This window comes from Eublepharis macularius, chromosome 4 (genome assembly GCF_028583425.1).
Source record: "Eublepharis macularius isolate TG4126 chromosome 4, MPM_Emac_v1.0, whole genome shotgun sequence".
NCBI lineage: Eukaryota > Metazoa > Chordata > Lepidosauria > Squamata > Eublepharidae > Eublepharis > Eublepharis macularius.
The window spans coordinates 44611801-44637218 of record NC_072793.1 but is presented as its reverse complement, the minus strand read 5'-3'; the positions used below and the strand labels follow the sequence as shown (position 1 = coordinate 44637218).

At 41.3% G+C, this 25418-nt stretch overlaps 1 protein-coding gene across 1 annotated transcript; it reads left to right on the top strand.

The window, feature by feature from the left end:
• The first annotated feature begins 1708 nt into the window (after positions 1–1708).
• Positions 1709–24609, top strand: LOC129328842 (C-type lectin domain family 4 member G-like). Its single transcript, XM_054978147.1, has 9 exons — positions 1709–1833; positions 8076–8198; positions 9191–9253; positions 10190–10243; positions 11333–11395; positions 13539–13628; positions 15308–15459; positions 20844–20950; positions 23268–24609. The coding sequence occupies exons 1-9, from the start codon at positions 1743–1745 to the stop codon at positions 23407–23409; spliced, it is 885 nt and encodes a 294-aa protein (XP_054834122.1). The 5' UTR covers positions 1709–1742; the 3' UTR covers positions 23410–24609.
• The last annotated feature ends 809 nt before the right edge of the window (positions 24610–25418 follow it).

Below are 25418 nucleotides of genomic sequence, written 5' to 3'. Positions count from 1 at the left end.
AGAAGCAAATTAATGCAGCTGCAAAATAGGTTTTATTTAGCTTGGAAGTAGTGTTGCCAACTATGGACTGGGCAATTCCTGGAGATTTGGGGGTAGATCCTGGGGAGGGTGGGGTATAATGCAATAGAATACACCTTCCGAAGCAGCTGTTTTATCTAGGGGAAATGATCTCTGTAGTCTGGAGATTAGCTGTAATTCCAAGAGACTGTCAAACCCCACCTGGAGGTTGGCAACCCTCTTTGGAAGATAACCTTGAGCCAGCTGGTCTAGCCACATGGATTCATGCTGTGTTTTCCTTAATGTTTGACTATTGCAATGCAGCTTACATAGGTCTAGCCTTAATAAGGCAACTCAGAAACTCGGATTGGTACACATGATGCAGCCTAGTTACCCATAGGAGACACATACACGTCACACCCATTCCTCAGACCCTCCATTGGAGTGTCTGATCTGTGACTGGGTTCAATTCAAAGTTCTGGTCATCACCAATAAAGCCAGGGCTTTTTTTCAGCAGGAACGCGGGGGAACGGAGTTCCGAAACCTCTTGAAAATGGTCACATGGCTGGTGGCCCCGCCCCCTGATCTCCAGACAGAGGGGAGTTGAGATTGCCCTTGGAGGGCAATCTCAACTCCCCTCTGTCTGGAGATCAGGGGGCGGGGCCACCAGCCATGTGACCATTTTCTCCAAGGGCAACCCATTGAGTTCCACCACCTCTTTCCCTAGAAAAAAAGCCCTGAACAAAGCCCTTAATGGCCTTGAACCACATACCTGCAAGACAGCTTCTCCTACTAAGCCCCATCTTGACAGTTTCACTCATCTGAGCTAAGCCTTCTAGTGGTGCCAACCTGCAAATGAGTAAGATTGGCATCTGCCCATTCATATTTTTTCTCTGTGGTGGATTCTCTTTGGACTGACTTGCCTGGCTAGGTAGCAAAGGACCCACACTTCTATCATTTTGCAGAATGTGCAAAACAGAAATATTCAGGAGGCATTTTTATAAGGAGATTAGAACAGTAGTATAATGGTGTAGTTCAGGTGGTCATTTTTCTAAGGGAATAGGATTGTAGTCTCTGCATTGTCTTTTACCTTCATCCACTTTCTGCCTTAAGGCATTTACATGCGTTAGATGGGTTTTTGTTTGTGTTTTGGTCTTGCTGTTGCTGTTTGAGGCCTACTGCTGTCTGATCAAATTGTTTTGTTCAAGCATTTGTAATCCGCTTTGAGTCTCAGTGAGAAAGAAGCAATTAAAATTAAAATTAAATAAATTTTCTCACAACGAAAACAGAGATAGACTTTTTTTTAAAGAAAACTAGGAATTTAGAGGAACTGTAGATCATGGCTATCATAACAATGCTATAATGTACTAGTGGTTTTTTAAAAGTCTTTTAAGTCTCCTAGTGGCAGAGTAGGAGAAAAATGCATGGAAAATGACAACTGATACAGGAAAGTGTGCACAAAACTTTCATGTGAACTACAGGTATGGATGCTTCTATGCTCCTGGCTGTGATGGCCGGGAAACAGAGGCCCTTGCCACGTGGGATCAGGCTGAGGATGATTCAGCACATGAGATGCAACTTCAGAGGATGTTCCAAAGAACTCCGATGCAGAAGTGACTGAAGCAGGACTCCAGACTAAAAAGAGGAAGGCTAGCTCCATACATTTCCTTTCTTGAGAATAGCACCATAGCCCTTAAGGTTATATTAAAGTAGCTGGAAGCAGAGAAGCACAGAGATTGACAAGGATGGCTCCAGGCGGCATCTACACCAAGTGTGAAGAACCTGACACAGATGTGGTCAAAGACAACATGTTTGACAAGACATCAAGGAGAACAGGTAAATGTCAGCTCCAGACTGGATCCAAGAACAGCCAGAGCTCAGTCGCCTTTGAGGAACGGTATTGTTTTGTCAGGTCTTATTGCCTGTTTAGAGCCAACTGGAAGGATCTTTGTGTGACTAAGGGATGTGGGATGTTTGCATGGGTTCTGCTGTTTGAGGTCTCTGTGACTGGGAGGAACTTTGATCAAAGGAAAAGTTTGATATCACTCTGGTATTTGCTTCAGTGATATTAGTGACAAAATGACCAGTTGTGAATCAGAGTGGGCATTTCCTGTACGGATGAGAATGCCTCTGTGAAAATAAATATAACCATATAAAGAACTGTACAAACTTTATACTATCCACATATTGGTCTAATGCTTACTGAGGCAAGAGGCCTGTGTCTGGGCTGTACTGTTTCAGATTGTGTGTGTTTGTGCATAGAATGCCACACAGTTAAACAGTCGTCTCAACATAGAAAACTAGATGTTGAGGAGAAAGCTTCTAGCCCTTACTTATCTTCCTCACATGCCAGTTTTCTATGTGTAGGAATATTGTTTATTTATTTATTTATTTATTTAATTGGATTTATATCCCGCCCTCCCTGCAAGTGGGCTCAGGGTGGGTCACAACATCATAAAAACCAGAATTTAAAGCACAATAAATAACTGGTAAAAACCTAAAAATCAAATCAAGTGAAGCGGAACAAAGCAAAACATGCCTTTTTATTATTATTTTCTAGTGGGAGAATTCAGTCATGTGAACCTGTGAAGTGTAGTGGTTAGAGTGTTGTATCTGGGAGAGCCGGATTCAGATCCATACTCTGCATTGAGATCAGTGATCTTGGCACAGTCACTCATTCTCAGCCTAAACTACCTCACAAGGTTTTTGTGAAGAGTAATTGGAGAACGAAGGACAATGTTCGCTGCCCTGAGTTCCTCAGAAGAATGACAGGATAGAAACCTACTCCCATTGCTATGCTTTTTAAAACTCTGTCCTGGTTCAGGAAGGAGGTGTGGCTATTAACCTGTAAGGATGCTTCAGACATGGTGTCTGAAGCATCCGTACAAGTTAATAGTCACACCTCACCTACAAAGTCAGAGCGTTTGCGGATGATGTGATGGTTATTGTTGAGGACCCAATACAAAATATGCCAAAGTTGCTAGATAAAATAAAGGAATTCGGAGATCTGGCTGGATTTTATGTTAACAAGAGAAAATCAAAGATATTATGTAAGAATATGATAAAACAAAAGCAACAAGAATTGATGGAAATTACAAACTGCGAAGTAATGCATAAAGTAAAATATTTAGGAATTGAGCTTACAGCGAAGAATATTGACTTGTTCAAGAATAACTATGAAAAGCTATGGCAGCAGATTGATAGAGACCTGATTAAATGGAACAAATTAAATCTGTCATGGCTGGGAAGAATAGCGGCAGTCAAGATGAATGTGTTACCACGGATCATGTTTTTGTTACAAACAATTCCAATTATTAGAGACAGTAAGCAATTTGAAAAGCGGCAGAGGAAGATTTCCGATTTTGGGCAGGCAAGAAACCTCGAGTAAAAATGAAAGTGTTGTGTGATGCCAAAGAGAGAGGTGGACTGCAATTGCCAAATATCAGATTATATTACGAAGCAGTTTGTTTGGTTTGGCTTAAAGATTGGATGTCACTGGAGAACTGTAAGCTACTAACTTTGGAAGGCTATAAAAAACTGTTTGGATGTCATGCCTACTTGTGGCACGATAAACTGAAAGCTGATTCTATGTTTCTACACCATTATGTTAGAAGAAGTCTCTTCACAATCTGGAAAAAATACAAAAGTTATCTGGGTGAAGGTATCCCCTCATGGGTGGTACCATTTGAAACTATCGACCCGAGAGCTATTTATAATAGAGACCAATGCCTGTCCTATAAAAAGATTCTTATCCAGGAGCAGAATATGACAAGAATTAAAACAGAAGAAGAGCTAGCTTTTTGCTATGGATGGTTTCAATATAGGCAGATAAAGGACTTATATAACTCGGATCGTTCAAAAGATGGAATTAAATGGAAAGATTCAGAATTGGAAGAAGCTATACTACAAGAAAGTAAGAAGAAAATTTCAAAAATTTATAAAATACTTTTGAAGTGGTATACAGAGGACGAAGCTGTTAAAGTCCAGATGGTGAAGTGGGCTATAAATTGTCAAAGAAACATAACAATGGAGGCATGGGAATATTTGTGGAAAAATACATTGAAGATTTCAACTTGTACCAGTATCAAGGAAAATGTTTTCAAGATGATATATAGGTGGTATTTGATGCCAAAAAAAATAGCTTATGGAAATGCTAAGATGTCTGATAAGTGTTGGAAATGTAAAAGTCATGAAGGATCATTATATCACATGTGATGGACTTGTGAGGTCGCTAGGCAGTACTGGGGAGATATTTTAGAAGTGATAAATGAGATTTTGCAGATTTCAATAACAAAGAACCCAGAACTCCTGCTACTGAACTTAAATATGGAAGATGTTCCTACGCAATACAGAACATTGTTATTTTATATGACAACAGCGGCAAGAATATTATATGCGCAGAAATGGAAAGTGCAAGAAATACCATGTATTGAAGAGTGGATACGAAAGTTACTGTACATGGCGGAAATGGACAAAATGACAAGAAGGCTGAGAGACCAGAATCCTGAAGAATTTTTTAATGACTGGGGGAGATTGAAGTATTTGGAGAAAAAGTGGGATGTGAAGGGGAAATTATGGAAATTTGAAAGTTATTAATTGGGGAAATTACTAGGGATAGGGATCTTTACCATTTAAAGTGAAGTTTTAATTATTGTTAAGTTTAAGTTTTGAATAGATTTGATTTTAAGGGATAATATTTAGTTTATTGTAATAGGAAATATATAACACATAGAGAGAATAGATAAGTAAGTTATAGAATAAGATACGGGTTGGAAAGCTGTTGGAAGTCTTTGAAAAAGGGGGGGAGGGAAAGGGTGGGGGAAAATTGATATTTAGGTTTTTAATTGAAAACTGTATGTGTAATTTGTACTCACCTAATAAAATTTTTCAAAAAAAAGTTAATAGTCACACCTCCTTCCTGAATATTTCATCTCCTCTCGATCTGATTCTCATTCTTCCCATTCTGTTCCATCTCCTCTTAGTTCCCTTCATCTCTCTTCTTCTTGTCTACTTTCTGCTATGCTGCTTCTCCTGTGCTTAGATCAGGATGACCTTTCCTATCCCTTATATCAACTCTGCCTGTTTAGACTGCATCACCTAAAACCATTGGCTTTACTTTTTGAAGCCCTGCTTTCCTCTGTGTTACCAGATCAATTGAGACAAATGTTTTTATTACTTGATATTCCAAACACTTGTAGAGTTTCTAGATGAACTGCTTCTAGTGAAGTGTTTTAGGTGAAACAAAAGTCTCTGCTTTTTAAAAAAAAATAATTTCAGAATAAGAGGGGTACAGAAAGAAGAGGGGGAGATACAGGGTCAAAGGAACAGTAAGATTTTGCACTACAAGAGTTATTAAAATACAGAGTGCACAAAACATATCTTAATCAGAGTTAATCAATGTTAAAGTGAAGAATACATATACTATTCCAGTGTATTTTCACATTTACCATCACAAACTAACTACGTCATACAGTCTACCTCATCGTTAATATTTGACCATTTCCATCTTACCATAGCCTTGTATTCAATATCTAACAATATATCAGTATACAATCTTATTCAGATTTCTAAAACTTAAACAGGGATACATAAAGAAAGAAGAGGGGAGGGAAAAGTTAATAAAGTAAAAAAAAAATCAACTTATCGCTACAAGAGTTTTTAAAATACAGAGTGCACAAAAACCGAATCTTTTCCAATATTTATCCACATAGCAATAAAAATTGCAACTTTTTTTTTTGTCTGTGGCAATAAAAATTGCAACTTTTTTTTTTGTCCGTGGCAGTCTTTACTTACATATCATGATTTGATGGAGCTCGCATCAATGGCCAGGAACATGTGAAATGCACATGTGAACAAAGCTTAAGCCCTCCAGATGGGGACTGAGTTATGATAGACAGAATAAAATGAAATAGCATGTATGTGGGTCATTAACAGTCAAACTATGCATTGAGAAACCATTAATTTTATGGCCCTTTGAAATTATAGAAATTGAGCATATCTTTGCATAATTTATTCTGCTTCTGTTAGACAAGGAATAGAGAGGGCCTAAATCTTTTGATGCTTGAGAGAGAATCTCCAAATGGTGCCCTTGTGGTGGTGGAATCCGCCACCTAAGATGGGCTGCGTCATTCTTTCTCATGGCAGGTCCAGATTTTGCCAGGACATGGGACAAAAGGCTGTGTAGTAGACTCTTGGATCCTAAGCATAAGATACTAACCTCCTGCTTACTTATCCCCCACACACTCCAGCTTCTCAAATGACCTCAGGCATTTTTCAATTATTTTCAGACACATTTTTTAAAATACTAATTTCTGCACTAGTCCAATATGATTGTCGAATCAAGAAACCCTAGTGTTATCTCTGTTTACATCGCTAATTATGGAGTCATCAAAAATAAAATAGATCCTGATGTGATGTCAAATACCAGAGGATGCCTGTTCCATGGTGCAATTTCCAGCATAAGATAATTCCTTCTCCAGTGAGGAGAGTACGAGATGTCCTGCCATTAGAGACTCTTTATGCTGAAGGCAAATGACCCATGGTTGCCTAATAGCCCAGGGAACCTTTGCACAAACCATTAATCACTGGCTCTTTGCTCTTATTTTTGTGGTTTTGCTCTGGGAGAGACAATATCTTGTCAGGGACACAGCTGCTTCCTGCTTTCATAAACCTGGGCCAATTACCAAAATAAACTAGAATCTTTTGTTTGAATCAGCATGATTTAGAAGATTCTTGAATGTGCTGTCTACTGTTCACTGGAAGAAGAGTTTGGGGCTAAGCATTATATATTACAAAATAGTAACATTTTATAACAATCTAACTGTTGTACAATGCTATCCTAACCAGAGTTACACGCTTCTAAGTCCATTGATGTCTTAGAAGGCTGTAAACTTGCTTAGGACGGCACTAATAGTTTCTTCCAAGGAATCCTGGTAATTGTAATTTGATGAAGGTGCTGAAAAATCTATTAGATGCTTAAATTTAATAATGTTAGTTTGTAAAACCAGGATTCAACTCATAGACAATCACTTAGATCTTGGTTTCCCTTAACACATTCTGGTTTGATTTCCTTCTAGCCTGGGTTAAAACCAGGATATCTGCATTCAGAAATCATGTAAAACAAAAGTTACTAAGCAAACTTCAGATCCTGGTTAGGAATGTGACCTACATTCCACCAATCATATTAACCATAGTCAGTTTGATTAAACCGTTGTTTCACATGATGTCTGAACAGAGCTAGTATGCTTTTTTGAAAATCAAGAAGAAAAACAGTGGGGACACTAAATGATGTGCCCCCCCCCACACATACAGGTTGTGCAGCAGTTCTAATAGGTCTCCAGTTCCTGGCTGGAGTAGCCTGGTCAGTGTTAACATTTTGTTAACCCAACCTCAACCCTTTCAGCTGTTATGGAGGTTTACCGCATTTGCAGCTTAGATAGCCCTTTGGTAGAAGGTAACATGGACTGCAGAAAATACTTTTTCCTCTGATTCCAAATTAGTACCTCAAAGGACTCTTTAAAAAGGCTAAAGGAGGCAGATCTAATGGCTTAAAGATCCAGAGGGGGGAATTGTGGTCATGGGATATACAGAGCCACTTTAAGCCTCTTTGAAAGGGGGGTGGGAGATAAGGTGGATTATAAACATGCTAATAATTAAACAAAACACAAAGAAATAAAATCTTAACCCTGATTTTCCGTCACTCTTGACTGAAAGGAAGCAAAGGACAGGCTGCTTGTTTCTCTTCAGCCTCACGGTCTACTGGACCACTGAGGATTTATGTCTGTGCTCTGCCCTCACCTACTGCCTGGGTTCCTTATTAGCATGAGGACAGCAGTACACTCAGCCCTCCCACTTCTCATAGAGGAGGTTTCTGTCATAAACCAACATTTTTTCCTGTATATCTGGCGTGTCCCCCAAATAGACAAAACTCGTAGCTTTATTTCATTACCAAACTCGTTAGCATAGAGTGTCCCACTTTATTATTAGAGGAAACAATTAGTTCCCATTCCCACCTCAATCTAAGCGAATGTTTAGCTCCCACCACTGCAATTTACTTGATGCATTTTTGTTGTCCACAGGTGGTTTCCTGTTGCAGCAGAGCAGATGTTGTTCGCAAGGAACATCTATATCAGTCCTTTATATTGCAAATGCTGTGTTGTTTCTGCTGTGGATTATAACCATCATCATTATATCTGGAAAATGTACGGATTTGGGATAAAAAAGCTGCTATATTACAATCCATTGTGACAGCGCAAACATGAGGGGAAAGAATGGTTGTGGGATGAGACGGAAACTGAAGAATTTTTTTGGAGGGGGGAAAAATATATATACTATATAAAATAATAATGAGGAGTTTCTCAATGTGAATGAAAAAATCCACACAACAGGGCTATCCAGAGCTAGCATATAGGCTTCTGCAAACCCATGGCAACTCTCCGGTTAGCAGAAAAATAAATGTTTTTTACAAAAAAAAATAGGCTGTAACAACTTCCTCATGTATAAGCAACATCTGCGTGTGCAGATACCACCCCAAACAACGTTGATTGCATATTGGGTTGCTATGGCAACCCAATGAGCGACATGAGAATGTGGTGGCATTGGTCACTGTGGCTTGAAAATGAGAGTTTCCAAGGCCTGCATGCTCCCCAGCTTCCGCTAACTGATAGTGCCAAGAGTTTTACAGCAAGGAGCCAGGTACAAAGGACAGTTGAGGGGAAGGGCCAAGGTGTTAAATAGCAGCAGGTGACTTGGCAGTCCAACCAGGGATCACAGGAGAAGGATGGGAAGAGAAGGGAAAGAAAATGGATCTAAAGAGGGGTGGGGAATGGTGAAGCAGAGATAGTAGGGGCAGCAGAAACTAAACAGGAAGAAGTGGAAGGTGTTGCTTATCTGTTGACACCTACTCTCCAACTTTTAGTAGCTATCCTGAAAGTCAAGTTGCTAGTCTTTTCTTCCTAGCTGCTTAAACTTCAGCCTGTTCATCCTTCTGCTGCTCCTGAAGAGTAAAAGAAAGTTCCATCCAGGTGGTAGTGGGAACCATTAAAGCCCACTCCTCAAGTTCCTGCAGCTACCCTCCATCCCACCCCACAAGCTGCCACCGTGGGTTGCCTAATGGTCAGAAAAACTGTGTCTCAGAGTAGGAATAACGGCTGCTGCCTGGGTTCCACAGTGATTTGACTGTATGTTGTTTCAGACTCCAGGATGACCAAGGAACTAGAACGGCTGCATAGCGAACAAACTCTGCTGAGTGGAAATGGTAACAATATCTGTTTTCTGTTCAGAACTGCTTGTTACTTTTGCTTTGTGCCAATCCCCTAAGTAGCAGTCAGCTTTTAAAGGGCTAATAAACCACTTCTGGATTCCAGTATTAATAAGCTTAGTTCTCTATTGTATCATCATGACAAAATATATGTAGGTGAACAGCTGAAAGAAGAGTTCCTAAAATCAGTTCCTACATGTTCCTTGGTGCCCCAAACTCACTGCAACAGATAGCAGGTTAGTGTGAGAATTCCTGAAGTAGGTAAGCCCTTCAGTCTATCCATTCTGGGTCTACTACACAGCTTTGTCAGTTCTGACTTCAGTGAGTCATCAGCTGAAGTAATAATGTACAAAACTCCCCAGCATTAAGGAGATGTAGGTTTCCCTTAGCCCACAGATTCCCATTGTGACATAAAGTCTCTCTCTGTGATACTTCTTACACAAGGACGCTCAAGTGAAGGGAGACGCAATGTTAGCCAGGAGTTGTAGTTTAAAAGCTGAAGGCTCTGTCAATTTCTCCTCTTCACAGGAGCCCAATCTCTCCTCAAAGGGTTTGTCAATTGCATCTAATTAACAAACCCTCTGAGGAGCATCTCTGTCTGCTGTCTTTTAAACTACCCTCCTGTGGAAAAGGGGAAATGACAGAGCCTTCCGTTCAGACTTTTTAAACTACGAGTCCCGGCTAATATTGAGTCTCTTTTCACTTGAGTGTCCTAGTGTAAGAAGTATTGTGTAAAGAGACTCATAGAATACCTTGTGTGATGTAAAAGTGATCTCATCCTCCACCCACTTCATGTGAACTGAATTTTCCTTTGAAGCAAAGCCAGCTCCTTATTCCTCAGAAGAACTGTTCAACCCATAGACATGACATTGCTAAAAAAAAATAGATTTGGAACCAGGTCCTCCTACTAACTACAAGTTCTGTCTTTTTCAGACACCTATATGGTAAAGCAACTAGAGGTACTTCATTCTAATCAATCCACCTATGGTATGCTATGATCCTGACTTTGCTATGATCCTGAAGTCCCTACTGTAACCTGTCTTTGTTCTCCTCATCCCTCTTTTCAGCAACCCCAAGGACAATTAATTCTGCTTTCCCCATTTTTTATTAAGTATGCTTACCATTGCTTACCACTATCGTTTGTGAAGTTGCATGCTAATCGTCATGGTTTATAGATGACATTTCCTTCAGGGAGCTAATGATAACTTGAGAAATAGTTTTCCTGAATGGAAACTTACTAACAGGGTGTGATTTGAGACTAGTGCTCTGTGTGAGAGATAAGCTTACCAGGTCTCCTGGTATCCACCTGCTGTCTCAGCCATGGGGGGAAAATGGAGGGAGAAGAGTTATCATGTCATTGAAGCAATGTCACTTCTAGTGCAAAGTATAGGGTTTGGAGGGATAGACTATCATGCTGATATGGTGACATCACTTCCTGGTTTGAGCTAGAAGACCTGTAGCTTGGGCACAATGTCATTCCACCCATTCCCTCTCACCTGCTGGTTGCCAGTATGAGAGAAAAGAGAACAGGTGGCAATTTTTTTTTAACTTTAGGGCATACAGAACTGTACTGGAAGCAGTGTGTATCTTAACTGCATGTGTGAGGTCCAGACAGATTAGCTGCAGGATTATTAGTTGTTTTGCCTGCTGTAGGGGTCTACTTGCTTCCACCATGTCCACCACCTTATCTTGTTGAGCGGCGTCTGCTGCTATTGATTGCCGCCATCTGAGTGTGTATATTTATGTGTGAAGTTTTTAAACAAAACTATTTATGGTTTTAATTGTATATATTTTAATGTGTTTTTAAAATATTGTAATCCACCCTGAGCCCTTCATGGGGAGGGTGGAATAGAAATCCAAAGAAAATAAATAAATATGTTTTATTTCGTATTTGCAAACAGAACAGGCTAATTACAAAGACACCATAAATGTCCAATGCTCATCAAAATAAAATTGAATACAGCAGTGCTACTCCTGGGTTTCTTTCTTCTCAGAGGAAAGTGTGGAGAATTTAATAGTATCTTTTCTCCATAACTGGTGACTGAAGTGTAGTTGTAATGTTTGGTTTTCTTACAGCAACAGAGTTGAATAACAGTCTGCAGAGATTAGAAGATAATCAGAATAAACTAAAACAGGATGGTAAGTGCACTTAGACTGCAGTCCTAAGAACACTTCAGCAGGAGTAAGCCTCATTAAATAAAATGTGACTTACTTCCAAGTTGACATGCTTAGAAGCACTCCCTTAGTGGATAGTTTTGTGATTTGATTTCTGATGGGAAGGGTGTGAGCGGGTCAGTTCTTCAAAAATCTCAGGAACAAGATTTCTTATGGTCATAGACTAGACTCAAGTCCAGTGTGAACAATTTAACTTTGTTATCTATAAATTGTCAAAACAGACCACTGTGTTCTAAACTCACCACACTTATCAATTGACTCTTTATAAAGAGCCGCTTGTTCAACTTCTGAAAATTCTCTGGCCACCACTGTTGCTCATATCTCAGACAACGTTTTTGTCTCCTGTCAGTTGTGAACAAAGTTCATTGTTAAGTATGAGGGTTCAGCTATTAGTAACGGCAGGGATCTCCTAGGGCACCTCCAGCAAGTCAGACATTTTGTGTTCCTCTGTCAATATCCCAGGAAAAAGAGAATAACAGTTATACATATGAGAGAAAAAGAGAGGGTGCTCAGTTGATCAAAAGTGTTCATCAATTAATCATCTATCTTTTACTAATTAATTAACAGACTAAAACTAAAAATGTTTTCATATTACCAAATCCTTAATATAGGCACTTTTTTGAGATATGGAAGAAAGTGTAAACTAGCTTACAGTTTAAAAAACCAAACGTAACACTCATTGCTAAATGCAATGTCACCTTTAATATTTTCTTTTTAAATTCTTACTATGGTGACACCACAGAATCAAAATAATCTTAAAATATGAGCAAGTGTCCCTACCAATTCAAACTTGTTTCCACTGAATTTAATTGGCATCTGTTAACTGATCAACTCAAGCTTCAGACCTAATTCCCTCAGTGTCACTTTACACAGCATAACTGACATGGCTGAATGCTGTTCTGTACCAAAAGTAACCTTCTCCCTCAATAGAGATTCCTTTTTTCCTTTGTCAGGGAAAAGGATAGTTGCTTAGCCTGAACTTCCAGTATTGTTATAAGGGGTGATTTTTATGCGTGGAAGTTCATTAAGTCCTGTTAGTTATCATCAGCAGACTGAAGTTCCAGTTTACCACCTCAGTTAGGCCCAAAGTTTTAGCTGATTAATTGTTGAAGACCATTTTCAGTGATTGGGCTATGAGGTAGTGTCTGTATTTCCCCCCCCCCCCTCTTATGGGACAAATAGCAACTAGAGATGGGCACGAACCAAAATTAAGTACGAACCAGGCCGGTTTGTGGTTTGTGAACTGTGGTTCGTCAGATCCCATTTCTGATTAATTGCCATGAACTTTAGGCTGGTTTGTTTGGTTCATTTTTTGGTTCGTGCAGTTCATGAGTGCAGACAGCCTGGTACCAATCAATCAGTTTCCTAAGCAACAGGGGATGGACTTCCTGCAGACCTTCTGCTGGCCTGGAAGTGATGATTCTCTGACCCAGATGTGACATTTTCACAAACCAAACAAACTGGTTCATGAACCAAGGGCAGGTTTGTGAAAGTTTGTGGTTCGTGAAATTTGACAAACCACGAACCGCATGGTTTGGGTTTTTTCCAGTTCGTGCCCATCTCTAATAGCAACCTCAGAGGTAGAGGAGGAAGGAATAGGGACCACAGTAACAGCAATGGAGAAAGTTCTATGCCCTCATGCCACAGCCTGGATTCTATAATATTCTCATATAGGAAGGAGGCATATACATAAAGCAGATCTCAGAAAGTCTGCTCTCAGAATCAGGAATCAAACAGCTGCTCGAAAGGTCTTAACAGAATCTTAACCTTTATTTGAACTTGAAATTCAGCCTAGAACTTTGCTTTCTGGAAGAGACAGAGAGAGATTCAGGAAGGACAAGTGGGCTGTGCCAGCTTTCTTCAAGACAGACTTACATATATTTCAGACCTGGACCCTAGTTTCAAAAAATTATGGGGGAAAACTTGTAGGTCTTCTGTTTTTGCATTTAATTTGGCCCTCAGCGAGAAAATGGGAATTAGATTCTAATTGTTTAGTCTACAAACTAATGAGGAAATTGCGAAAAACTTGTTTTGGAATCACTTTTGCACCATACACCAGTTGCATCAGACCAACTCACCATCTTTTGATCTCCAATGTTGTTCCTAGTGACAAAATTGCAGAAAGATTTAACTACAGAGAAAAAAAAGATTTGGGATGAGACGTTTAAACTACAGAATGCTCTTCAAAAACTAAATGGTAAGATACAAGACTCCCTTGCTCCTTGACTAATAAAATGCTATTCTTACTGAGAGACTGCTGATTCTCCTGCTAATGGGTACTATCTGTTAGAAAGCTGGGGATAAAAAAAAGGATGAGTACACATGTGTTGAGGGCCAGTATGGTGTGATAATGAACAGATTGAGAAGATGTATATGATGTATGTGATGTATATGAAAGCAAGTATATGACAAGTGGGGGACCCACAAGAACTTGTAGAGGGCATATCATTTCCCCCTCCCCTGCCATTTCCCCTAAAAGCCCTCTTAGGGCCACGTGAGATGTGCAGGCTTTTAAAGAGTTGGATCTGGGCTCTCCAGACCCAACTCAAGTTTCCGCAGCAATACAGCAGTTAAAAAGTAAATGGCTTTAAAAAGAGAGCCCAAATGGCCCCAGAATGCCTTTGTGGGGGAAGGAGGGGCTCCCCCTTCCCCCTCAAGCCATTTCCCCATGTCACAATAATACGGGAGGAGTTCCTTCCTTTTTTTACTGCTCCATGTGCATAGAATTCTTCATATGGAGCAGAAAAAAGAGGGGGTGGGGAACTCCTTTGACTGCTATTTTGACATGGGAAACAGTTGAGGGGGAAGGTAGGAGCCCCTTCACTGAGGCATTCTGAGTCAGTTTAGGGTCTCCTTTATTTTTAAAAGCTAATCCCGAAAGCTGCTGTGTAGCTGCAGAGAACTCCTGTTCCCCAGGCCCTTTTCTTTAAAAACCTGCGTGTCTGACTTGGTCCATAGTTTCTCCCCTTTTCCTGCTTCTTTCTCTCCTTTCCACCAAGCAACTTTTATCTGGCCCCTGGCTCCAGCTTTCCCTCTTTCCCTCCCCCTGGCAGCTGCTTCCTGGTAAAACTATGATTAACTTTCACAGTTCTGGTTGCCAGATCAGTCCCAGTAACTATGAGCCAAGCTACAAGTGACATTTTTCACGTGAAGGACACTTGATCGTTTTTGTAAGTTTTTCTGGGAACTAAAGTCCCTCTTCCCCGCCCCTGTTAGAATCGCTGTTTGAAGAGCCAGAGAAAGCCTGCGGCGGCAGCAGCTTTTGCAAATCGTTCCTCCAGTCACAAGCCTGCTCTCAACGATCTTTGGGAGAGGGCAGCTGCAACTTTCTCCCTTCTCTGGGCGTCCTGCTCAGCTTCACTTACATGTCAGCTTTCTCCAGAGCAGCTCCCCGGGAGCAAGACGATTTGCAAAAGCTGCCGCCGCCGCAGGCTTTCTCTGGCTCTTCAGACAGCGATTCTAACAGAGAGGGGAAGGAACAGAAGGAAAAGGGGCGGGGGAGAGGGACTTCAGTTCCCAGAAAAACTTGTGAAAACGATCAAGTGTCCTTCACGTGAAAAATGTCACTTGTAGCTTGGCTCTGTGTTGCCAGATCCCCTTACCCTCCAGGTGGGAAGGGGAAACCAGCACTCACCTTTTTGTTCTCTGTTCGTGTGCATGCTCTGGGGCCTGCACAATGTTATTTTGGGTAACCTCCAAAGTATTTTTTAAAATTTCAGATTTTTCTGCAAAACTGCATTTTTAAACGTTTTTAGAAGCATCTGTATTGTCTGTTTCATGTCTCCATTCTCAAGATTTAAGTACCCACAGACTTGGCTATGTTGAGAATTAGATATAGTGATTGCTTTATATACTATCTTTGTAATTTCTTTGCAGCCTCAGCCTGCAAGATGTGTCCAGAGGGCTGGCTACTGAACAAAGGAAAATGCTACTATTTTCATGAACAGGAGATACACTGGTCTTTAGCTAAGAATTTCTGTGAGAATCAAGGTAGCCACTTGGTTGTCATCAATGATGCAGATGAGCAGGTAACGCAAACGTGTTTTGCAATAAATGATCAAATGGATGTTTTCCATTTATTGAGTACAACCTGTTTATTTCCCCTCAAGCCAGTTCTTGCAGACATATTGCATTTCTTGAGCACTCAAAGTACATTTTTAGTGTGGGAAAATGTGGTATTTCAGTGCCACTGTAATTGTTGCATTGAATGTGTTTGTGGAAATGTCACGAACTTGTTGGGTGCTGTTGATGCTTCAAATTATTCTTTATTGGGAATTATTTGTGTTCTGCCTTTTTTTTTGCATTCTATCAAAAGTCTATAATTATGAAAGGTAATATTTAATTTATTTAATTGAAAATAGATCCTACTTTTCTTCCTATCAATGGGACTAAAAAGATATGAGCACAGAGAAAGAGAGAGAGAAGAAAAGAAACAGGGCCAGTACATTTCAGTTTCGTTTGGGTAGCCATGTTGGTCTGCAGTAAGATCTGAGTCCAGTAGCACCTTGAAGATGAACAAGATTTTCAGGGTATCAACTTTCAAGAGTCAGATGTATTGACAAAGGGAGCTTTGACACTTGGAAATTTATACTCTGAAAATCTTGTTGGTCTTCAAGATGCTACTGGACTTGAATCTTGCGGTACATTACAGGGTTCCTTGGAGTTCTTCATATCTCTTGCTAGAACCCTGTCACTAAAAGTCAGACCATCCAAAGTCAGGATGTGTTATCTTGAGCTGGGGATACGAAAGTAGAGGGGAAGTCGCCTTAAAGTCTTCATGAAGCTTGTTGCTTTAAAGGCAAGGATGTTCTTTACTGACCTAGGCATTCACAGACAAAAGCATTTGTTGCTCTCTTGGAAACTGGAGAGAGAGGGGGGAGGGAATTAAGTATTTTTTGTAAGCATATAGCAGCCATGACGGCTTTGCCCCAATATTTGTTGTTAAGGTAGGCATCATGCCAGCTCCATCAGATGCTGTTCTTTCTTTCACCCAAGCCATTCTGCTCTGGAGAGTAGGGCACCATGGTTCAGTACTCTATGCTTTGCTCTCTCGGGAATTGCTTGGTGACTCTTGCTATGTATTCACCACCACTGCACAGAACTTGGGAGCCGGGGCTTCCTCCTGCACTTGTTGCTCACAGTAGCCATGTGCTCCCCAAGCTTCTCCAGCACCTGTGATTTTTCACTACATAGATAGGTCACTGTATATACGGAAAAATCATCTATAAAAATTCAAAAGTATTTGAACAAGCACACATCTGTTTGGATGAGCCTGCAGATGTCATTCTGTAGTACCTTTGGGAGGGACTTCATTTTCCTCTCATTTTGCTTTGGAAAACTGGACTTTACTGTCTTGTGTGTGATATTGCAAATACAATTGGTTTGTAGCATTGCATTCCTTTAGTTTGATTCCTTCAGCTAGACTCTCCTTTTCAATTTTTTGTGTGGCAATATTTTTATGAACCTGTCTCCTTTGCCAATGATTAAAACAATTATCACTGGAGCACTCTTTAAAGCAGTTTGGCTTTTCACTTGGACCATTCAGGTTAACTTTTACATTAATTTCCAACAGCATATATTTCATGATCACTAGTAACTGTGCACCAGCCTTGATCAACAATTTGCTGTTCAAGATTAGCGTCTTAAAGGAAATCTTTCACCAGAATCTCATTTACTCTTCCTTCTGGTAATTTACACTGTAGCATTCTTTCCCCCTTTCCTTCAGTATTAAGTGTTGGTCATTGCTAAAGATAGACTTTGTGCTGTTGAACTTTTGTCTAGCTTTGAGAAGTCACATGACCTTATCATGTGATATGAGGCTCCACTGTCTAAAATGAAATTTGTTTATGGATTGTACTATGTTAACATTTCTTGCTAGATATGATGGCATCCCCAGGTCTACCCCATGCTGCTGTTTCAGCACTTGAAAGGCGTGGGGGGCGGGGGCATGGGAGGACAAGAGCACCTCATCACTCCACACTGTGGGCCCAATCAGAATCAGGTGCTCACAGCATTTTAAAATTGCCTCATTAGCCTTTAAAATGGTGGTAGCATCAACAGGTCAGACCTAGGACACACGTCTAGTTTGGCCCTCTGTGGTGGAATGCATGTGGTTACTACTTGGCAGCCTAGAGACAGCTGAATTTAATTGTTCCTTTTGTTTGCGTTGTAAACATTCAATTTCTTACCTGGGGTTGCTTGCCTTGATAATGCCCCCCTTCTGTTATTCTCAATTCAGCTAGAATTTCTGTATTTGAAAGGTTTCTTTTGGGCATTTCCATTTCTGTGCGCTGCTTTCAGCTTCAAACCGACTTAATTCAAATCTTTACAGCATAGACTCTGAGCAATCCAGATCAGTCAGGTTTGCAAAGCATTTACTAGAGAGCCAAATGAATTTGGAAGGGATATGAAGAGAACCATTCCTCTGTCTGAGAGACCTCTTCCCCCTGGTTCTCAGTTGATCAATAATGGTGACAAGTTCATTTGCATGTGTTGCAACATCCTCCCTAATAATCTTAAATTAAGTCAAGATTCACTTTTTTTCTGGGAAAAGAGGTGGTGGAACTCAGTGGGTTGCCCTCGGAGAAAATGGTCACATGGCTGGTGGCCACGCCCCCGATCTCCAGACAGAGGGGAGTTTAGATTGCCCTCCGCGCCGCTCAGCCATGTGACCATTTTCAAGAGGTTCTGGAACTCCATTCCCCCGCGTTCCTGCTGAAAAAAAGCCCTGCTATTATTAGAGCTGTAGCTTTGTTGTTCTTTAGGTCCCATTCTTCCTACTTCGCTTCAGAAGCCATTTAGTCTTTTAGAAACATGCTTATTAGCTGATTTCTAAGTAGGGCTACCAATTTGGGGTTGGGAAATTTCTGGAGATTTGGGGAAGGAGCCAGAGGAGGACAGAATTTGGGGGAGAGGAGGGACCTCAGTATGGTATAATGCCATAGAGTCCACCTTCCAAGCCAGCCATTTTCTCCATCCATGTTGTACAATCATCTTCTTTCCACATAATTAACTCATATCAGGAATCTATGTTGATTGCAATGCTTTCCTACCCCTCTAAAAAGGTCTCTACCCCTTTGCTAATCCATAGCTGTGGGATTTTATTCTCTCAGCAGACTGCTGTGCCCCATAACCTGTTATCTTGATCATCTGTGCAAGAGTGCAGGAAAGACTGCCTTAAGACAAAGTCCACATGATGCTGGTTGCTTTAAGAAAGGAAAGGATATTCTTTATTGATAAAGAAGTCTGTACTGTGATAAAAAGTGTGAGCTAGGCATTCTAACCACTAAATATCAGAGATAAGAGCACATGTTGCCCTCGTGGGGAAAGCCAGAAGGAAAGTCTCTGAGATTAGCAATCTTGGCAACAAAGGGATAGTAGCAGAACAGACAAGAGGAAAGCAATCAGAAGCATTTGACTTGTCCACCTTGCTAGTCTAACATTTCCCTATAGTGCAAGGAGACACTGCACCATCCTTCACTTTTAACAGGACACTGGGCAGGATTTGCCTTCGTCTCAACAGTATTCCTAAGTACTCTAGTTTATTTACACCATAGGAGTGAATTGGGTGGGGACTCAACCCACTTCTGGTCCAAGGTGAAGAACAGACGTAGCCAATCTCAGCTCTTGGAAAAAAGAGTTGGACTCAAATGTGGTGAAAAGTGGAAAGTGCCATCAAGTTTTAGTCAATTTATGGGGACTCTGTCAAATACAGTCTGCCAAATGCGCTGCTTCCTAGTGCTCTGACTTTCCCTGGTGATTATTTCATATGAGAAGGGAGGGCTCAACCCCCTTTATCTCTGAGGTAACCATTGTGAAGGAAGGAGGGGGAATATGCAGTTCCTTGTGTTGAGCGAAGTGAGCTTTACTACCCATATCTAACACAAATAACATTCCCGTCCCTAGTCAGAACTTGGACAGTGTGCTGCTCTTTGCTAGTAGGGATATTCACTGGCACTAGAAGCAAAGCTGCACGCTCTATCCCTTGCAACAGGGATGCCCCTCCCCTTTACTGCTGTTTGGCTAGAAAGACCAAATAGATGTGGTCCATTTACAGAGATCAGGCTTTGTGCGTTCAAAATATAAGAACATTTAATAAACAAAATTATAAAGAGTACACATTGTCTGTTCAAGCATCAGGCTTAGCAAGGATACAAAGAAAAGGTGAAAAAACACAATCCTCTAAATCCAATTATCTATACTTATACTAACAGTGCGATCCTAAGCAGAGTTACTCTAGTCTGCTCTGTAAGTAGTGTTTAATTAGGATAGCCTAATAAATCTTGAAGTTGCTGCATTTTAAAAGCCATCATTATTTTTGTTCTGAGAGTTGGACTTCTCCCATTGCCCCCGATAGATGATCAAAATGGAGTCCCTCCATAAAGTTTTAGTCCTTCATGGCTTGTGTACAGCAGAGCCCAAGAGATATGAGAGAAGAGAGCTTCTTTTCATGACTGGAGAATTTTTAATCTCCCCTTTGGGAATGAGTCTCCCTCTGGGGACAGTTCTGATCTTCCTTCCACAAGACAAAGAAAATACTATCTAACTTTTTGGCTGTCCCAGTCTCTGTCCCTTTTAGGTGTGACTTTCCAGCAAGGTGTGAGATGTCAAACACTTCTGTTCTTTGTTTCAGATAGGTAGCCATGTTGGCCTGCTGTAGAACAAAAGGATTTGAGTCCATTGGCACCTTAGAGACCCACAAGATTTTTCCAGGGTATCAGCTTTCACAAGTTAAAACTGAAGCAAAAAAGGCAGCCTGGAAAGGGCCCTCTCACCCAAAAGAGGGGCAGAAAGGAGCAAAAGATTACTTTTTTTCTTCCATAGCAGTGAGCCTGCTGCCCCAGCTCAATGCAGGGCAGGTGAACAGCAGCAGCCATGAACAAGCTGCCTGACCCAGCCCCATGTCAGGTGGGTATGCCATGGGAACTCATTGGTGTCACGTGTGGCTGGGGTAGCTAGCTCGCTTGCAGTGGTGGCTCCCCTGCCCCACATAGGACGAGGGCCATTGGCGCATCGCAGCTGTAGCTACAAGGGCCTCCAGCTCACCAGAGCAGCAACCCTAGTGGGAGAAGGCAGATTCCCCAGCCATTTGTCCACCTAGATGTTTCCTGGCAGCCTTAACGGCCAATCTGCCCTTGTTGTCAGCCAGTGTAGTTATCTGAAGACAGGCAATTTATGTTCTCATTGTCTAGCCTTTGGCAACAATTGAGATGCCGTATTCTGGACCAGCTACAATTTTCATGTCGTCTTCAAGGGCAGCCCAACGCAGAGCACATCATAGTAATCTGTGTAATTCATAGAGTGCTGTGGTCTCCTCTCAAACACAGTAATATTATCATTGCATTCAAGAATTCATAGTACAGTCTACATAGTCTATTTCAGTTCAAATAATGTAAAAGGAAATGTGTTTCAGATGTTTCTCCAGTCAAAGAAAAAACGCTATTCATATTGGATTGGTCTCCACGATATGAAAAATGAAAATACCTTTGTCTGGGTGGATGACAGCCCTCTATCATATACGTAAGTCTAGTAATATGTTTGTGTGTTTCTGGGGGTGAGAAGAACCCATTTTATTGCTATGAAATTACATACATAAGGCCTTGGAGTGATATGACTCAATTTCCCTAGTTCTAAGCAATTATTGCAGGCTTCCTGCAGATTCAGAAAAACATTCCTTTGTTATTTTGCATCCAAATGATCTTATTCAAATTTTGTATTAAAATACCTGAACTGTAATCACTGAAGAAGGCAATATACCCTTGATATCCAAGTAGTTACCCCAAACAAAAGCATCCAAGTAAGGAACAGACTGGAGATTTTCAACAGTAAAGTTGGCTCTTCCCTACTGGCACATAATGTTCATTTAGTACTGACAATGTGCTATCCAAAGAAATTTTTAGGAAGCATATGATAAAATAAATTAGTACCTAATATTTCTGCTTAATCCAGTATCATTTGAAAGATGAAAGGTGATATTTTCAAGCTAAGTTTCTCCTTAAACATTTTACCAACTCTAAGTATTGCCATAATATAAATCCCATTCCTTCCCTTTTCTAGCTATCCACTAGACTTGTGCATGGGAATTTCTTTCATTTCTATCATTTATGTTGTTATTAATTCCAAAAGGGTTGCCCAGTCCCCTAGTGGGAGTAGAGGATCCTCTCTGTTCTCAGCCTCCGCCCCCCGGCCCCAAACTCACCTAGCCAGCAGAGGAAATAGCTTGGGAATGAGCCTCCTGGGGCGTGCTCCTGGCATGGTGCAACAACATCACTCCTAGGAGTGACGTCAATGTGCAAGCCGTGGGAATGCTGCCAGGCTTTGTGCTGGGCCAATTTGACCACTTTCGGGGCCCAGATCAGCCCAGCATGAAGCTCAGGAGCACTCCTGGAAGTGATGTCATTGTGCCGGGAGTGCATGCATGCTTTGCGCATACATGAAGATATCCTAGCAGTAAATGCTGGGTTCTCTGTCCCACCAGGAGAGTAAGGGGACTTGGTAACTCTAAGGCAGCAGAAGGAGGACTATGAGGTAGATTTACTTGGATGGAGGGCAGCAGGCAAGCAGAGGGAATGTAGACGATAAGGCAAAATTTTGACAGCAAGGGAGACTTTGGAAGGAGAGAGGAAGAGTCAAATCCTTTGGGAATGGAATGTATGTAATCCTAGTGGCGACAGCTTGCATTCAATCAAGACAGCCCACAGCCTATCTCCCCCTCCCCTTAAGGAACATTGTTCTGGTGTGTCCGTATTAGTACAATGCTGGCTGCCTTGTAAAAGTGAAATCAATAGAAGCAGAGACTGCAGTAAAAAAAGAAACCAGAACAAAATGAAATAAAGACATTTTTGCTAAGACATGTTTGCCATGCCCAAGGTTGCCAGGTCCCCTGACCGCCCCCCCCCCCCGGGAGATCTGGGGCCCAGCTTCTACCTTGGGGTTTTCCATTTTTGTGTCCCGGTTTGCATGATGACATCACTTCCAGGACGTGATGTCATCATGTGGGTCACGGGCCGTCCAGGGAGTGCTCCCGTGCTCCCCAAGGAGCCAAATTAGGCCCAATTCAGGCCAATTTGGCTAGCTTTGGCCTGAATTGAGCTGCTGTGGAGCTCTCCTGCGTGCCACACCCCCTGGGAGCACACCATATTGCCTGGGAGGTGCATTTCCCCTCCACCAACCAGGTAAGCAGGGGTGGGAGATGGAGGGTGGGAGTGAAGGATCCCTACCATGCTCCCAGTGGGTGCTTCCTGATGGTGCTTATCTAGTTGGCAGGGAAAAAGAGGTGGGGAGGGGAACTTACCGGGCAGCGTAGACCTTTTCCGGTGACATGATCATATTGCTGCCAAAGCACTGGCGTTACATCACTTCAAATCCAAATGAATTTTGCCCCAATACCAGAGCAGTTCTGGCAGGCCCAGCAATGCGATGACATCACTTCCGGGAGCGACAGCAGTGTGTTGCTGGTGATGTCATTATGTCACTGGCAAGCACCCCCAACATCTGATAAGTTCCCCCTGCTCCCTGCAGTTGCCAAGAGGGACCTGGCAATCCTGTGTTTAGAGGGGGAATTTGTTTCATTTTCATATTGATTATGATAATTATGAAACACTCCATTTTTGTAATTATTTTTTGTAATCATTCCAACTAATAATGCACAAATCTACTTCTTGGAATTAATGTGGAGATTTTATAGCCCCCAAATTTCCAACTGTGTAATGTAGCCAAAGTAGAGGGCATTTCTCCATATATCCTATTGTTCGGTATAAGAGACTGTTCACCCCATCTTGTGTAAAAACAATCTTATAGGGATTTTATTGACACTGCTATCGCTTTTCTTCCGCAGCCACTGGTTTGCAGGGGAGCCAAATAATTATGGCCATGGTGAGGACTGTGTCACGATGACAGAAAGAGGCTGGTGGAATGATTATGCATGTGGAAGCGAAGTGACAGGCACTATTTGTGAAAAGCCATGGAATTGCCAGTAGTGACCAGCAGGAGCAGAATCCAAAATTCAGGGGCTTGCTCTTCCTGACTCCATCATTCTTCTAAGACCTTTGCTTAAAGATCTTCTAGCAGTACAAACTCTGACACCTTATGGGCAGTAGCTACAGCAAATAATTTCTACATATGAGACCATAGTATTCACATTTAATTTGGTGTACACTTGTAGTGCACCATATCTGATTTTCAAAATTTACAAATAAAGAGTTATTTGACCTCTAAGACTGAAATCCCAACAGAGAAACAGTAAGCAGACCTACTCAAAAGTAAGTCCCATTTATTCAAATAATTCAAAATGCTGATGGTTGAAAAAGGCAAGTAATCTTTTTTCAGAAATATATAGCATTTTGCTCAAATAGAACGTGAGCCAAGGAATAACAACATTCAATTTATATACTGCACTTTAGGACTTATATACTGCAACTTAACACCCACTCAGAGTGGTTTACAAAGTATGCTCACAACAATCACCCTGTAAGGTGGGTAGAGCTGAGAGAGGTTTGAAAGAGCTGTGACTGACCCAAGGTCACCCAGCTGGCTTCCAGCAGAGGAGCAGGGAATCAAACACGGCTCTCTAGATTACAGTCCTGCCACTCTGAGGCTGATGGTATGATTACTGATTGTTCAACTTTTTTAGTTAGTCTTCCATTTTGAAAGAATATAATGAAAATGGTCCATCAATAGCATCTTTCATCATGGAAACTAACCAGAATTTATAACTATTTGGAGGAGAACTTTTGGTTTTGTGGTGCACGTAGAACAATTTTTTTCACATATGGTAGTTATCTGAGCAAACCTAGAAGTTATAGTAAATAGTTTCATTAGTTTTATCAGAAGTTCTCAGAGTTAACTACTATGTACATTATACTCCAGAGTTGATATTATTCATTTATGCTGTAAGAATCCAAAGAAGAAAATAGGTTTTTACTCTTAGTATACATACTATCACTTGATTAACATTTGCTAAAAATGGGAAACAAGAAATTTTTCATGGTAAAGGAGGATTTGGTAAACAGCCATACATAGAGAAAATAATATGAAGAGATTAGACAAAATATGGTGTTAAGGGCTTCAATGTAGCTTCTACAGTAGAGGCGTTATTGGTTTAATTCACTGTAATATACATTAGTAGATTTTTTGGTATAGGTTTACTTTGTAATAAAATCTTTGGTATTTAGTATTTAGATCAATTGTCTTGCATTTGTTTTTCTTAGTTTTTGGTTTCTTGTAAACAATATATCATATATCTAAAGCTGGACTTGGTCCTCTTGCAAATCAACAGACCCAGAGAATGGGCCATGTTCAGATATGAGGTGTTCTCTGGTGACCTAGAGAGCCCTCCAGGCTTGCAGGAAAATGTGACACTTCCGTGAATGGAGGGGTTTTTAAATCCTCTCAAACAGAGAAAACCTACTGTGAGTAGGGAGGGGAGGAGCCTAGGGCCGCTAGGTCCCCTTACCCTACTGGTGGGAGGGTAAGGGACCTGGCACTTACCTGTAGGGGGTGTCTTTTGGAAGTGGTGTCATTGGGCCCATTGATGGGAGGTGGGGACCTGGCACTTACCTGGGGGGGGGCGTATCTTCTGGAAGTGGTGTCATTAGGCCCATTGGTAGGCATGCACCTGCCATTCACACGAGCCAATTTGGGCCTCTGTGAAGAGCGGGAGCATGCCTGCCAATGAGTGCGATGATGTCACTTAAAGAAGTGACATCCTTGTAGCCAGTGGGAGCGTGTCCGCTGCATGCTGGCCTGGGAGGTTTTTTGCCTTCTGGGCCCATTCCCCAGGCCTCCCCCATGGCTAGATGAATGGTGGCGTGGGGCAGACCTCATCAGTGGCACAGCAGGAGCCCAGACTTTATCCAAAAATCCCAGGAAGAGATGATGACTTAATTATGACAAGGAGTAATGGCTGAAAGAAATTTTATGTTTGGTTGCTTATATGCTACTGATCCTTTAAGACTCAATCAAGAAGAATTCTGAGAGAAGAGACCAC